At 47.3% G+C, this 14,303-nt stretch overlaps 6 protein-coding genes and 1 non-coding gene across 7 annotated transcripts; 5 read left to right on the top strand and 2 right to left on the bottom strand.

Moving 5' to 3' along the window:
* Positions 1-700: 700 nt before the first annotated feature.
* On the top strand, positions 701-2,168 carry BDV27DRAFT_144949 (C-3 sterol dehydrogenase/C-4 decarboxylase family protein; the record flags this gene model as incomplete). Its single annotated transcript, XM_032070338.1, has 3 exons — positions 701-712; positions 1,065-1,538; positions 1,704-2,168. 3 exons carry the CDS (start codon positions 701-703, stop codon positions 2,166-2,168), a joined length of 951 nt encoding a protein of 316 aa, XP_031927878.1.
* Positions 2,169-5,171: 3,003 nt separating this feature from the next.
* BDV27DRAFT_127830 (uncharacterized protein) lies at positions 5,172-5,746 on the top strand. Its single transcript, XM_032066856.1, has one exon. It carries the CDS (start codon positions 5,363-5,365, stop codon positions 5,600-5,602), a length of 240 nt encoding a protein of 79 aa, XP_031927877.1. The 5' UTR covers positions 5,172-5,362; the 3' UTR covers positions 5,603-5,746.
* A 201-nt stretch (positions 5,747-5,947) lies between these two features.
* Positions 5,948-6,369, bottom strand: BDV27DRAFT_110235 (uncharacterized protein). Its single transcript, XM_032064504.1, has one exon. The coding sequence runs from the start codon at positions 6,318-6,320 to the stop codon at positions 6,030-6,032; it is 291 nt and encodes a 96-aa protein (XP_031927876.1). The 5' UTR covers positions 6,321-6,369; the 3' UTR covers positions 5,948-6,029.
* Positions 6,370-6,506: 137 nt separating this feature from the next.
* BDV27DRAFT_110229 (TCP11 family protein) lies at positions 6,507-8,514 on the top strand. Its single transcript, XM_032064503.1, has 2 exons — positions 6,507-7,540; positions 7,610-8,514. Exons 1-2 carry the CDS (start codon positions 6,617-6,619, stop codon positions 8,498-8,500), a joined length of 1,815 nt encoding a protein of 604 aa, XP_031927875.1. The 5' UTR covers positions 6,507-6,616; the 3' UTR covers positions 8,501-8,514.
* A 652-nt stretch (positions 8,515-9,166) lies between these two features.
* Positions 9,167-9,314, top strand: BDV27DRAFT_t108. Its single transcript has one exon. It is a non-coding gene; the product is annotated as a tRNA-His (tRNA).
* A 1,216-nt stretch (positions 9,315-10,530) lies between these two features.
* Positions 10,531-11,751, top strand: BDV27DRAFT_157465 (uncharacterized protein; the record flags this gene model as incomplete). Its single annotated transcript, XM_032072510.1, has 1 exon — positions 10,531-11,751. One exon carries the CDS (start codon positions 10,531-10,533, stop codon positions 11,749-11,751), a length of 1,221 nt encoding a protein of 406 aa, XP_031927874.1.
* Positions 11,752-11,983: 232 nt separating this feature from the next.
* BDV27DRAFT_127826 (uncharacterized protein) lies at positions 11,984-13,937 on the bottom strand. Its single transcript, XM_032066855.1, has 3 exons — positions 13,203-13,937; positions 12,943-13,140; positions 11,984-12,885 (listed from the first exon to the last, which is right to left on the bottom strand). Exons 1-3 carry the CDS (start codon positions 13,656-13,658, stop codon positions 12,553-12,555), a joined length of 987 nt encoding a protein of 328 aa, XP_031927873.1. The 5' UTR covers positions 13,659-13,937; the 3' UTR covers positions 11,984-12,552.
* Positions 13,938-14,303: the final 366 nt, after the last annotated feature.

Genomic DNA, 14,303 nt, shown 5'->3' with positions numbered 1-14,303 from the left:
GCGTAACTATAGGTAGGACTTCGAGATGACTTTACCCGAAAGTTGTTCGCTCAACTATATATTACTCAAACGGCAATGCTCATAACTGAGGCATCAGTGTATGCACAAAGATAACGATGATCCATACTAAGATTATGTATCTGGTTCGTTATACATCCGAAGTATCTTTGTTCTTTGTGAACTATTGTTTCAAGCAGGTGGATGAATCTCTGATCTTATATCTGTTAGGCGTGTTTCTCCCTTATAAAAGCAGTAGCACCTCAGTGATACTCTGTACTAAAGTATGTGCACTAGGGCCGGGATGGGCCGCACTCAATGTGTCGCTCATAGAGCCTTGTTTCTCTACTGAAATCTAAGCACGAGGCTCTTTGCTCCCCAAAGCTACCCTGTTCAGAACCTGCTCTGTGACAGGTAATCAGGGCGAGATGATATGTCAAAGATATAGATTATCAAAAAAAAAAAAAAACAATACCTGCTAGGTTTTGGTCCCATTATAAGTGCCATCACGCGTAAAAATTCCGTACAAGTAGTTACCAAGCGGACGGAAGACTAGCTAGGAGAAACAGATATCCTTGCACGCTGACAACTCTTTTAATTATATTACTCGAGATATAACACCCAAAGATGCAGGCCCATCACTCTCAGCAGTCCATGGAGACCAATCTCCTATTTCGAGATTTTACTGCATAATCCCCTTGTTATGACTCGTGAAGTTCACCAGTATCCCTAGGAGTCAAGTCATTGGATGTGCAAATCAATACATTTGAAACACTATAATGCTTTATTTTCGAGCCACGCTCAACTGGGACCCTGACAATATCTACCTGGCCACAGTAATCCCTGTCTAGCAACAAAACCGTTTGTTTTTCCGTTCCGCATGATGTTGATCCCTGGATCGTAAGCCACGGTGATGAGCCGCCTGCAGACTGCTTTTTCTCGCAGAATGATTGCAATGTGTGTGGCTTCCTCTTTTTCAACTCTCTTACCGCTTTCTATATCTTAGATTTTTAATATAACAATAGTAAAACACTGCTTTCCTAGGATGTCTATTACTGGGCCTCCAGAAATCTGCTTCCCTAAACCAAAGCACGGTTCTTGTAACCGGCGACAGTGGCGGTCTCGCCAGCCAAATCTTTCAGCTCTTCTCCCAGGGCGGCTGCAAGCACCTCCACTCCATTGATCTCCGCCAACCTGCCCATCGCCTCGACGGAGTCACATATCATATAGGAGACCTCACGGACTCAAACGTAATGCGCCGGATCTTCCAAGATGTGAAACCAAACCTAGTCATTCACACTGCCAGCCCTAAATTCGACTCCCCGAATCATATCATGTACAGAGACAATTTGGAGGGCACCAAAAGCTTAATACAGGTCGCCAAAGAATCTAGAACCCAGAGCTTCGTGTACATGAGCTCTGCGAGCGTCATCAGCGACGCCAAGACCGATTTAAGGAGTGCCGATGAGACGTACCCAATTATCCTTGGTGACAGGCAGCCTGAGTTCTACTTGTATACCAAAGCTCTTGCAGGGACGCACGTTCTAACGCACAATCACCGAGCGGAAGCCCGGGGGGGTGGGGGGCGGCACACTTCTTAACTTGTGCACTTCGGCCATCCGGTATCTTTGGTGTCGGTGACTGGGTTGTGCTCCCTGGGATACTGGGTCCATATTCCATATTATCGTGGTCGGACGAATGTGCAGATTGGGGATAATAGGGATCTGTTCGATTTTACAAAGAGTAAGAACGTCGCGCATGGGCATTATCTTGCTGCCGAGGCACCGGTAAAGCACCAGAAGGAGTTGCCTCTAGATAGTACCAAGGTCGACGGAGAGGCGTTCTTCATCACAAACGATGAGCCTCGCTGCTTCTGGGATTTTACGCGGCTAGTTTGGCGATATGCTGGGGATACAACGCGACCAGATCAACTATGGGTGATTACTCGCCCGTGGGTGTTACTCTTGGCAGGGATATTTGAATGGGTGTTTTGGGCACTCAGGTTGGGTGAACCACCTTTGACGAGGACTAAGGTTCGGCTTAGTTGTATGACCAAATATTTTTCTATCGCCAAGGTGAAGAAAAGACTCGGGTATAAGCCGTTTGTTGGGCTCGAAGAAGGACTGAGACAAGCGGTGGAGGACTGTGTACTGCGTCAGAAAACATCATAAGACTCTTGCCCTCTATCACAGTTGGTGGATTACGCCCGGGCTTAGTATAGAGGACAATTGCTGTCTCTATAGATGAGGTCACGATTCGAAGCTTTGGCTTCTTACACCTAAGATGCCGAATAAGCCAATCAATGGTATGGTATATCCTACTTTGAATATGGGCAAGTCATCATAAGTCCCTTGTTGAGAATAGAACGCAAGAGGATCTATGACGTGTTCAGTGATCCTACAACTAGTTCAGCAAGGACTACCTTTCATGCTTAGTAGATATATAGAGTACATGGGCAATGACTTTATCACTCTCCCACTATTTCATCGTCCTCGGTAGCTGGGAATTGGTACATGTGGAACTACACAGCCAAGGGTACCTCAAACATTTCTACAAGCCACCCTTCATAACTAAAGCAACCAGAAAGAGTCCCAGTCATGGGATGCTTTAAATGCTATTCTACCAGGGATCACCTCTGGTACCACGGATGTGTTTCATATTATATAGCAGGGCAATGATAATAGTTACTGCTATTTCAATAGTACATATTATGCACCAAGATAAAGAAAAGGTTTCATGCCGAGTTTCGAAAAGGAGTTATATGAAGGATGCTCTACCGACGGCTACAGGAAACAGCTTTATGGAAGCGATGTAGAAATCCTTAGGATTTAAAAAAGCTATCCAGCTGCGACCATCCCATAAGAACTGCCATTTGGTATAAAGTTCTTGTCTTGTTTCTTAGGCAAAAGAAGCTCAAAATAGTGCCATACTAACTACATATCAAACTTCTTTTGATTGTCCATCATGCAATGTTCTATTATACGGGAGGGGTATCAGGCCATCAGCCAAGGGCCAAGGCTACCTTTGTAAAAGCGAGATTGAAATTGCTTATAGAATGCGAGCGTTGACTAGTTGGTACCTACGTTGTGTTCAATGCTCTCGGAGTGCCCCCGGAGTGGTCAGTGAGCATTTAGTGCGTCTCGTCCGCATCACTCAGGGAACACAACTCCCTGAGTGCTCACGTGAGATCTCGGACCCCCATAATAGGAAATTCAAAGAGGCGCACAGAACAATGCTACAGTTATACATTACCATGTAACAGATACTCTCCATGGAGGCCCCGCCTTGACAGGTGTAAAGTGCAGTCAGTGACTCAGTGGGCAAGTCAAGCAGAAGAAATTTTAGCGTTGTGTGTTGGAGCATCGAGTGGGATCGAATAACACCGCTCTTTTATAGAAATTTTGATGCAAACAGGGGGGGGGGGGTTTGTGGCTCCGGTGGCCTCCGGAATGAGGCGACCACGCGCGTTGAGCAATATTTTGTGATCAGTGCATTTGCAAAAGTGAGGCGCCAAGCGCAAGCGACTCCCATTCCTTCGTACGCCCCTTCGATTAGTTGCGGTCTCGTCAAGGTTCCAGCCACCTGAGGATCCCTCTTTGTACGCAATACGGGGATTCTCTTTCACCATTTCCGCAGGTTTCAACAAAATTTAACATCTGCTGAAATCCAAAGAAGCTTTAAAACATCACGACCACTGGGTAGAGTTTATTTGAGAAGTTCTCGTGCCGATCCACATCCTTATACCGGGTACTATATCGCTCGAGGTATGAAGAGCTTATTCCGCATCCTGTACTTTTCCCCTTGGAACTTGCAGGGGTTCAACCCAGGTAGACTACAAAGCACAATGTCGCTGTTATTATCAGCGCGGCCGAAGCTGACTAGCCAATTCCATCGCGCGTGATCCACTTTCGACTGGAATCCTGGGAGATTTATCTATCAAGCTGCTGGGGGAGTGGATCATGGAATATCCCCATCGTCCCACCCCCCGAGACAAGGTTTCTCAGATGGGACTCTCTCCTATTCCCTGCCGCCATTCGCCACAAGCGATCCCGCCGACGGGTCCCAGAGACTCGATTGCAAAATGTCGAAAAAGGGAAAATAAAAAAGAAAAAAAAAATTGTCGGTGGGCGAATTGTCTCTAATGCACCATACGATCGTTTGAAGTACTTAGATGGTGACCACGATGGTGGGCATAGTACCAACAGTTCAAGTTCACCAAGTGAAAAGAAAAGAAAATTAAGTTTCCCCTGAGGTGATGCTCGTGGCCACCCGTTTGCGTGAAGTAAAGCGTCGACAACCCCATTTAGCATCAAGGGAATATGCCAAGTACTCTGTACAGTACACAACAAGACCAACACCGTCCCCATATTTTGGTATGGCCACGCGTGACACCGACGCACTGAATCATACCTAGCATACGCAGCTGGAGACGGATTCAAAGGGCTCCATACAGGCATGAGTAGGGAAAAGCCAAAACAGCGAAACAGGGGAGGGAGGAGGAGGGTATTAAGGGCTCAGAAGTTGATATGCTTAAGACTGGAATGTCTCTCTGCTACCTTCTTCCCCCCCCCCCCTACGTTAAGCTCGTTCTAAAGGGGTAAAAGGCTCTAGAGGCCTGATCCACTGCGCAAGAGCCATCTGAACACAACCCGCGGAAGGCCGCATACAAGTTGCAATACACCGAACGCTCACTACGGCAACGAAGACCGTATCAATCTTCTGCAATGCCTTCCATAACTTTTGATTTTACTGATATCGTCTCCTTGGCTCTCTTTGTCCACGGCTAATGCAATAATTCAACAAAGAACCGGTGGCGCCAGTGGCAATTCACAGTATTTAATAAAATCCTTGATTTCTCAAACGGGTAGTATCATGCATGCATCTTTGGGGAGAGGCTACGGCGGACTCGCTTTCTCTCGCATTGCCGGGTATTAGCATTGTGTTTTGGTGCACGCCGAATCCTTGAGATCGTACAGGTTGTATGGACATGACCCCATGTGCCCGTTTTTCTTTTTTGCTTTCTCAAATCCCTGCGGACTGTCATCAGGAATGTTGCCGAGACCGGCAAAAAATCCCCCTTCAAGGTTGTGAAGGACAGGGGATCGCCGCCCGTGGGTAGAGAGGCAGCTCCTTTCGCGACCGTTAGGAATCCATCTTTCCCCCCCCCCCCCCCCTTTGAGGATGGCCTCCATTTTAAGTCTCCACCCCAACTTAACTAACGTTTACTAAACCCCAGCAGCAGATCCAGAAGTAAAGTTAAACAGTAGAAAACGAAACAATAATACCTGAAATCATTGCCGACTGCTCGGCATCCCACGTCATCAATCATCGATGCGACTAGTTCGACGGCAGTGGACGTTTCCGTATGTCATTTGTTTTTTCTTTGCTCCAAAGTCACGGCTGCAATCGTCCATATCCAAAATTTTATGGATCAGCCTCACTTTGCCTTCCTCCTCCTCCCTCTCGTGGCCCTGGGGAAAAGCCGAAAGAAAGAAAAAGTTATCTAAAGTGGCGCTCTTTGGGGCTAAGAATATTTTCTTTTACTAGTATTATAGTTTCATCTCATACTGTTCCCATTCATCCTTTCTTTCAATTTCAATACTAAACCGAACCCAGCGTCGATTACATTAGTGCCTTTTCTGTACCCTTGGTTGGTCTACATCGTCTCTTTCTCTTTCCGACAAGTCTCTCACTCACTCACTCTCTCTCTCTCTCTCTTTGAATCCTATGCTTCTAGGGTCGGGTGGAGAAATTCATCATTCTCGACTCTTTCCCTTTTTTTTTTTTTTTTTTAACTCTCTCTCTCCTCTCTCCCTCTGTTCCCGTCCCATGGCTGTATTCAGATCTTATGTTTAAGTTCCATCCCATACCATTGGCTTATATCAACACTCTTCCATCCCCGTCCATTTTGCTAACGAAGTGGCTTGACCTGTACTCCCTTTCGGCATTACTGTAACCCACTACCGTTTGTTTTGTTCGTTCAACCTGTCTAGTTTTTGGTAGTGGTCGCATAGAAAGCCATTGGCTGTTCTTCAACTTTGCTTTTTCCTGGTTTGATTACTTCGTGGACAAGTTGACTTGACCCTGGTCGCCGTTGACGTGCTTGTGCCCTTTATACTTCTTTCAGTGCGGGAGAAACCGAAAAGGGCCCTAAAAGAGCAAGGAAAACAAAGGGGAAGAAAGAGAACAAGGAAGAAAGTAGCAACCATTGCAACTTCGTGCGATACAAAAGACAGATCATCTGGAGAGGATTGAAGATCATTCTTTTTTTGGGGGGTTTTGCTTGGTATCAACAGGGTTGATCGACATCGGGTAACCCGCATCAGGTGAGCACTATTTCCTCCCTCCTCACCGTAATGCCCCCTTCGGCCTCAGGCAAGGACTAACTGAAAGGGTTGGAGAAGGGGATCTCTTTCATCTAATTGCCCCGCCGACAGTGTGGAGGGTTGCGGTGCCTTGCGTCCATCAATAGAGAAATGCCCGTGACCCCCACGATCTAACGCTCCACACTTCTTTCATACATTACTGATTAAGGACGTGTTCTCCCCGGGTTCCACGAGCTTCCTCAACCACCCAGACTTGCGACTACCCCCCGGCTATCAACGGGACTGGATGGGAAATGGACCTTCAAAGAACCAAAGAGGCACGGCGGGACGCTCCCGGGAAGCAGGAGGACAGCACGGAGGGTCCTTTGGAACCATATGGAGGCAACGGCCACTCCAAAGATTCCCCCAAGAACGACTCTCTAGATCATCGGGATACGAATAAAAACAAAGACCCGGCGCAGGTAAACCAGCAACGTCAGGGTCCTTTTGCCTGCGACCATGATATTCACCAGGCTTCGCCGGAGGTTCAACAGCCCGCCTGCAGTAACACCCCCTCGCCTTCCTCACAAGCCATGTGCATTCCTCAGGAGCTGGGCCTCAGTGTGGAGGAATATAACTTATTGCTCACGGCCAAGAGATACCCCCCAGTCACCAAAAGCACCCTGAGCGAGCTCGATTTGCCCTGTATCATGAGTAATATCAACCTTCGCATGGATGCGAACTTCGACCGCGATCTCCATTTCAAACCGGATTTAGACGGTGAGAAAGGTCGGCGAAAAAGGCAGGAAGCTGCCGACTACTGGGAAGCCATGGCTACCGAGATTACTGTCTACGCATTCTGTGCCGCTCGTCAGCCGCTCATCCCATGTGACAATATGTGGGCAGACCAGCAGCAAACCTTTGAGCCTCGACTACCGTCTATGTTTGACACCTTGCAGGATGTTCTGAAAACCCTCGTCCCGGAACGGGATCACCCTAGTGTGATGCAAAATCTCGAGGTACCTTTGCTGATGCAGCAAATTCGGAAGGGTGTCCTTGATATGGTAGACGTGGCGAATTGGCTTGCAGCATTGCTCAAAACACACTGCGCCCCAATGCGCGATGAATGGGCAGACCGTATGGTTGAACAGATCAGTTCAGGATCACGATCGCAGAATTCCTTGGAGATTGTTCGTGGTCTCCAAACTCTGTTTGCGATATTAGAGGCTATGAAATTGGTAAGGCATCGGACTCTCGGCGGGTACAATTAGGGCAGGAAGAAACCAACCACTAATGCTTCGAGACAGGACGTTGCAAACCATCAAATCCGCGCATTCCGTGTTCTACTTATAGAAGACACTATACCATTTCTTCAAGAGTATTTTCGCAGCAAAGTCGAAAGGGATAACTTCTGCGTGGAGTCGTCACGACTATGGTACCAAGAACTACGTGAACGAGATTTGAGCAGGATGGAAAAGCCGAACAGCCTCCGACCCCTTGCGATTTTGTTTGGCGGTTTATCAGATCTCCTGCTACAGTTCCATACTCCGGAAAGTTTCCCAGAAACTTTTATCTTCGACTCCGACCGCCTGTGGCAGTTGCGGGCATGTCTTCAGAGCCTAATCACCCTTGACATCTGCTGGGAAGTCTTTCAACGCTGCGTTAATCCGCTCAAACGATATCATCCAGCTCAGGCACAAGCATACGCTACCTTCCGGTCTCGCATCGAGCCCTTGATCGATGAGGGTGAGGACTGCAGGCGACGATCGCCTCAATGGATGAAAAATATACGGTGCATTGCATTGGAAATCGCGCATTCTGCGTGCAAGGTATATAATTGCGATATAACCATGGTCCCAGATAGCGTCATGACCCGTATTGAAAATCAGCTGGAAACCCATCTGCTAGGCGAGTCAGAACTCTTCCAACATTTCCAGAATTTGTGGCGCGAAAACTTAATGGCGGCCACCATGAGCTTTGCACAACAGTACCTAACCATGTCACCTCTGGCTATCTGCGAGTCTCAACGAAGCCATCCCCACTCGCCAGTATCACAGCAACACTATGGTATTGAACGGATTGCCATGAGACTCGCGCATATGGGTGTCCTCCACTGGCGAGTCTGGGCACCTATCCTCTACGTACGCGAAAGAGTGTCGCCCACCGACGTGGCGATGAGCAATCATGACATGGCATGATGCTCTGCGCGGATGTGCCCACATAGCGTCATGAAGGCTTCTCTACTTCATCCGATAATTTGTTTCCTTGCTTTCCTATTTTATTTTCGCTCGTCGTGACATGCAATTCAGCGTTTTTGCATTGGTAGTTATTGGTTCTGGCGTCAACTGGGGAAAATTTCCATACATTAAAAGGCCGATTGGCATCTGGCGGTGTTCGTCTTTTTGGCATCTCGCACTTTGGGACATGTTTGAATAGAAGTGAGAGGCCTTGTTTACCTGCGCATTGATTCAGAGGATAAAGTGTGTACAATAAATATATATAATCCTAATAGCTTAAATATAACTAGTGGTGCAGGTTTAATTAATTGATATGCAGCCAACGAAAGACTAGTCACTTAGGTTGAATTGTAGCGTAGTCCTAAAATACTAGTAGGTTCTTTCTGATACCCTATAGAAAATGGGTCGTTATTGCCATCAAGAAGTACTTGTATTGAATGAGTCAAGTCAAGATAAAGTAGGCAATATACTCCGTATTGTAAACCTAGTTGTATTAACTGCTGCATTACCTGAAGAAATGTTCCTGTCTGTAATTATAATCACTAATAACCATGTGGCCTTTTCACCTGCTGCGCAATGCTATATTATGGATCTATGTGCGTTTTGCTAAAGGAAATGTCATGAAATGCCCGGATGGTCTAGTGGTATGATTCTCGCTTGTGAGTTCTCCTAATACAATCATCTGTTTCATCAATAAATACTAATAGACATAATAGCGGGCTGGCTTAACAGTTCTATCTGCGAGAGGTCCCGCGTTCGAATCGCGGTTCGGGCCTTCATCCTACAAAACTTTCTTTTTGTATTTTTTTCATCCTTTCATGCTCAAAAAGCAACACTGAATGATGGCACTCCATGTACACATCATAAACTGGGCTTAGGTTGTACCTACATTGTATTCGAGCCTTTTAAAAATTTGCTTGGCGATGAATGATCAGTCAATCGTGGTTACTGTTTTAGGATGGATAGGGCTTTCCTCGGCTTCCAAGTACGAAAGTGGATCCCTAATGTCACGTGTACTGTCTACATTAGTAGTTATATCGATACCAAGCACAACACCGGATTAAAGTTTTCACAGTCTACCGTTCTTTGCAAATTTGTATACGCCTTTGATCATCGATGCAATCCCTCAAGATCTAGGATTCCTTACAAATTTGTATAGCAAATCAACTTGGCCACCATTGCGGCTATCAATCAACTAACGGGATATATCAGATATCAGGATTTTCAGCTAATCTGGGTTTCCAGTATTCCGAGTGAGTTGATGTAACAGAGAGAATAAAAAAAAGTTCCATCACTGTGAAATGAAACATTCTATAAACATGAACCATAAACACCGAAAACATTACATCATCTGCCCGGATGGTCTAGTGGTATGATTCTCGCTTGTAAGTTCTTCCATAATATATCGCTATCAAAAATGAACAGATTCTAATTATCTATCAGCGGGCTGGCTTATACAGCACAATCTGCGAGAGGTCCCGCGTTCGAATCGCGGTTCGGGCCCTCATCTCTTCTCAATTCTTTTTTGTTTTTGCTGTCAATTTACTGTACTTCGCTTGTCACTCACTACCCAGTTAGTAAAATACTACTGCTGCTGCTGTCCTTGAACAATTTCCCAAGTGAGTGGCGGGTTGAGGGAATAATGCAAACAGGATGGGAGTGTGCAAGTTAACAAATAACAGCCGCATTGTACTGTACGTACAATGTTCAGCTTTTTCCAAGGCTCCCCTACAGGTATGTATATACATGATCGGCATTGTGTACGGAGCAGTACTACTATGTATTGTGGTAAGTTAGATCCTCCTAACTATATCTTATGTAAGCCCGAGATCCTCTGTAGATCAGATAAGTTAAAAAGTTCAATTAATTATATATCCATCGCATATCCTATCTATCTATTATCCCCCATGTCAAGTTAAAAAAAATCAACATCACAATCCGATGAGACCAACACCCCTAAAACATCTACCAAAACATCTCCAAACTATATCATGCGCTACTCCCCCGCGCTTCTCAACCCACCATCATCAACATGGCTCTCATCTCTAAAAGCATCCCAACTCCAAAAGATCGCCCAAGCTACGGGCATCCGGTCCGCCGGTCCCAAGGCAGCCCTAATAAACCGACTGGAGACCGAACTCGCCCAATGCGAGTATCCATCTCCATCTTTAGTCTCCAAGAACAAGACCAAGACCAAACCAAAGAACCAAAATCTAAGTATCCTCAGTATTGACATGGGCATCCGCAACCTCGCCTTCGCTCATCTTCTCGTCCCTCGTCCCCAATCTACCACTAGAGGGACGGCGAGTATAACAACACCAACCCTAAACGCCTGGCGCAGATTAGCTGTCTCGGATCTACTACTACCATCTGGTCCTGAACCTTCTTCACCCTCACCCTCTCTACTAGAGTTGGGGTCAATAAAAGGCACAGATTCATCTGATATCGATGAACTAAACGAATTTGCATGCCAAAAGGACAAAGATGGAAAAGAGATGTTCCATCCCTCGCCATACGCCAAACAGGCGTATATACTAATTACCACACTCCTGGAGAAATACCAACCTACGCATGTCCTCATTGAGAGACAGAGATTCCGCTCAGGAGGCGGCAGTGCGGTCCAGGAGTGGACGCTGCGGGTCGGTGTCTTTGAGGGTATGTTGTATGCTGTTTTGTATGCGTTGCGGCGGGAGAGGGCAAGGGGGAAGAGGGGGGGAACTTCTTCCTGTGGTTCTGCGCCGGTGGTGCTCGGCGTGGAGCCGCAACGCGTGGTCCGGTATTGGGGGGATAGGCTTGGTGGGGAGGAAGTGGAGAAGAAGAAGAAGAATAAGAAGGAGGAGGAGGAGGAGGAGGAGGAGGAGGAGGGGAGAAGTAGTAGTAGTAGTAGTAGTAGTAGTAGTAGTAGTAGTAGTAATGCGAGGGAGGGGAAGAAGGTGAAGATGGATTTGGTTGGGAGGTGGTTGGATGATGCGCTTGCGGATGGGGAGCGGGACTTGAAGGTGGCTGTTTCGGGGGATGAGGAGTTACAGAGGTGGGTTGAGGCGTATTTGGCGAAGTGGAAGGGGAAGAAGAGGAGACGGGGAGCGGTGGGTGTGGCTGATATTGGGAAATTGGATGATTTGGCGGATTGTCTGTTGCAGGGCGTGACGTGGTTGGATTGGCATATCATGCGGGATCGTCTCTTGCGGGAGGGGGCTTTGGAAATTAATTGAGTGAGTGAGTGGTGCAAATGGTTTGATGGTGGACCTTTGTTTGTATTTCTATGATGTATATTACTATATGTATATATAGTGTGGAGATATTACGTGTAATATATTCGTATGTCTAGTTTGCTCTTCGGTCCATAGCTGGCGCAGGCTTAATCTATAACTGCCGCAAGCTAGGCAGAGAACACCTAATTTATCGACGTGACTCTTCTCTACAACTACTCATGTGCAGAATACGTAACCTTAACCCAAGCTTGTGGATTTCTGTCATAGAGGAGATACATATCGAAATAATTCGCTCTCATATCCATATCCATAGAGTTCATCATGTTTCTTTCTTGGCGTCGCAGGTTGGTTCAGACGTCTTACTCCCGTAGTCGGCCAAAGAATCTTTTGTACAGACCCAACTCCGGGATACGACTTTCCCCTTCTCACTGGTGTCCCCTTGTGTTGTTTGACCGTAAGCCCAGTGGACCGTAGAGGGCCATTCCGATATACAAAGATTTCAAGAAAGTGCACCACGAGGGGAGAGACAGAAGGTAGAAAAGAAGAAAGCTTTGTTGGTTAAAGTAGGACCTGGTCGATCCCAATTGCAAGAAGCGAAGAACCACCGGTCAGGTTGCCCTGCCAGATAGGTGAAGAAAGGTATGTAAGAATGTCTAAATCAAGTTTGTACCAGAAGTAAAACAGCATCTCCCTCATAAGGTATAGTGCCAGCGCGCGGTTCGCCACGAAATGAAATCTTTAGTTACAGACGGTCATATCCACGCTCTGGGGACCAGTGAAGTCGTCGTGCGATCCATTAGTCTAGTGGGAGCGGCGGAAGTTGGTGGGGAAAGCGTGCTTGCTGCTGGTCAAGAAGCCAGTGGGCTTGGCGACGCCGCTGGTAGTAATAGGGAGGGTGCCGTTGCCGAACGGAGGACGTCCAGTGTGGGTAGGGACAGGGAGAGGAGCCTTGGTGCTCTCAGCACCGTCGTCGTCGTCGTTGTTGTTGTTCTCGCCCTGGTCATTCTCATCCTCGTCCTCGTCGTTGTTACCGCTGTTCTTGCCAGGCTTTCCAGAGTTTCCAGGCTTCTCCTGGTGGTCCTGGTCATGGGGCTTGGTGTAGTCATCGCCGGGCTTAGCAGTAGCGCTAGGAGCCTAGAAATCTAGTTAGCAGCTGGAAAAAGTAGGGGATAGCAAACAAATCAATCATACCCCAGTGACGGTCTCAGTGACAGTGGCAGTAACGGTGACGGTGGCCTGTCCGGTGCAAGCCTCGCTACCGCCGTTGCCAGCGTTGCCAGGTGCAGCAGAAGAAGAAGGAACATCTACAACGGTGAGGGTAGAAGTAGAGGTGGAGTGAAGAGTAGTGGTCTGCTCCTCGCTACCGGCAGAAGGAACAGCAGGGCTCTTCTGTGATGAAGGTTAGTCTAAACACTCCTGGGTAAGACAGCAATTCTAAAGGGTGAACATACAGTGTAGATGGTTTCGGTGTTAGTGGCGGTCTTGTGGATAGTGGTCGTGACAACACTCTTAGTAGTACCAGTACCGAGGGTATAAGTGATGGTGATATCAGTGGCTGATCCAGTGTTGTCATTGCCAGCGCCAGAGGATCCAGGGACACCGGTGCTGAGAGGAGGAGCCTGGGTAATGACAGACGAGCTGGCATCCGAGGTTGAGGAGGCGGCGATGGAGGAAGATCCGGCAGCCGAAGAAGAAGCAACGGGGGAAGAACCAACAGGAGAAGACGAGGCAGGCACGGAAGAGCTGGGGGTCAACAACGGGGTCGGGTAGACAAACACCGATGAGGTGGACACCGTCGAGTTGACGTTCCTGGCATGGAAGAGCTTGTGGTTGCGGGCATGGCTGGCCTCAGAACCAGCAGCCAGAGCGGCCAACAGAGCGACGGAGATCTTGTTGTTCAATTGCATTTTGTTTGATGTTGTACGATGACAGTCAATGTCTTTGATATCGATAGATACGGATTTTGATATTGAGATTTTTGTGTGTTTCCTTCTCTTCAGAGGGAGAGACTGCGCTAATCAAGTAACGAGAGTGGGATGCGAAATCTATTCGCAATGTAAAAGAACGACTGGGTAGTGAAACGAATGGTCTCTTGACACAGAGAGCGAATGTAAAGAATGTACAGAGCGGTCTACCGAGTGAACAGAGGAAGAGGGAATTAAAAAGACGGCGAGGGAGGGGAAGGAATCATCTTATGTTGGAGAAAGTCTGGACTTACGGAGAACTGGGACCATCGCACAGATACTCAACCATACCCATACTCCATAATAATTAGTTAGTTAATATACCGAACCAATGTAAAACCGCAATACGCCAGGGGAAAAAAAACCTGGCCAAGTTTTCTTACTACTAGTATTTTCCCTACATCGTCTCATGCGCACGGGGGGGGAAAGGGTTGCAACGTTACCGATCAAATCATTCGCATAAAATTGTAATTTGATGTATGATTAAAGTGGGGCTGCCCCGAGATGAGGATCCAGTTTCATACCCCCATTCCTACCCGGTGATTGGTTGTTGCTATGGTTTAATCTCGCCGCGTGCCTGTTCCATTT

The sequence above is a fragment of the Aspergillus caelatus genome (assembly GCF_009193585.1).
Source record: "Aspergillus caelatus strain CBS 763.97 unplaced genomic scaffold BDV27scaffold_81, whole genome shotgun sequence".
Lineage (NCBI taxonomy): Eukaryota > Fungi > Ascomycota > Eurotiomycetes > Eurotiales > Aspergillaceae > Aspergillus > Aspergillus caelatus.
The sequence above is the reverse complement of the archived record's forward strand: the minus strand, read 5'-3'. Positions and strand labels throughout refer to the sequence as shown.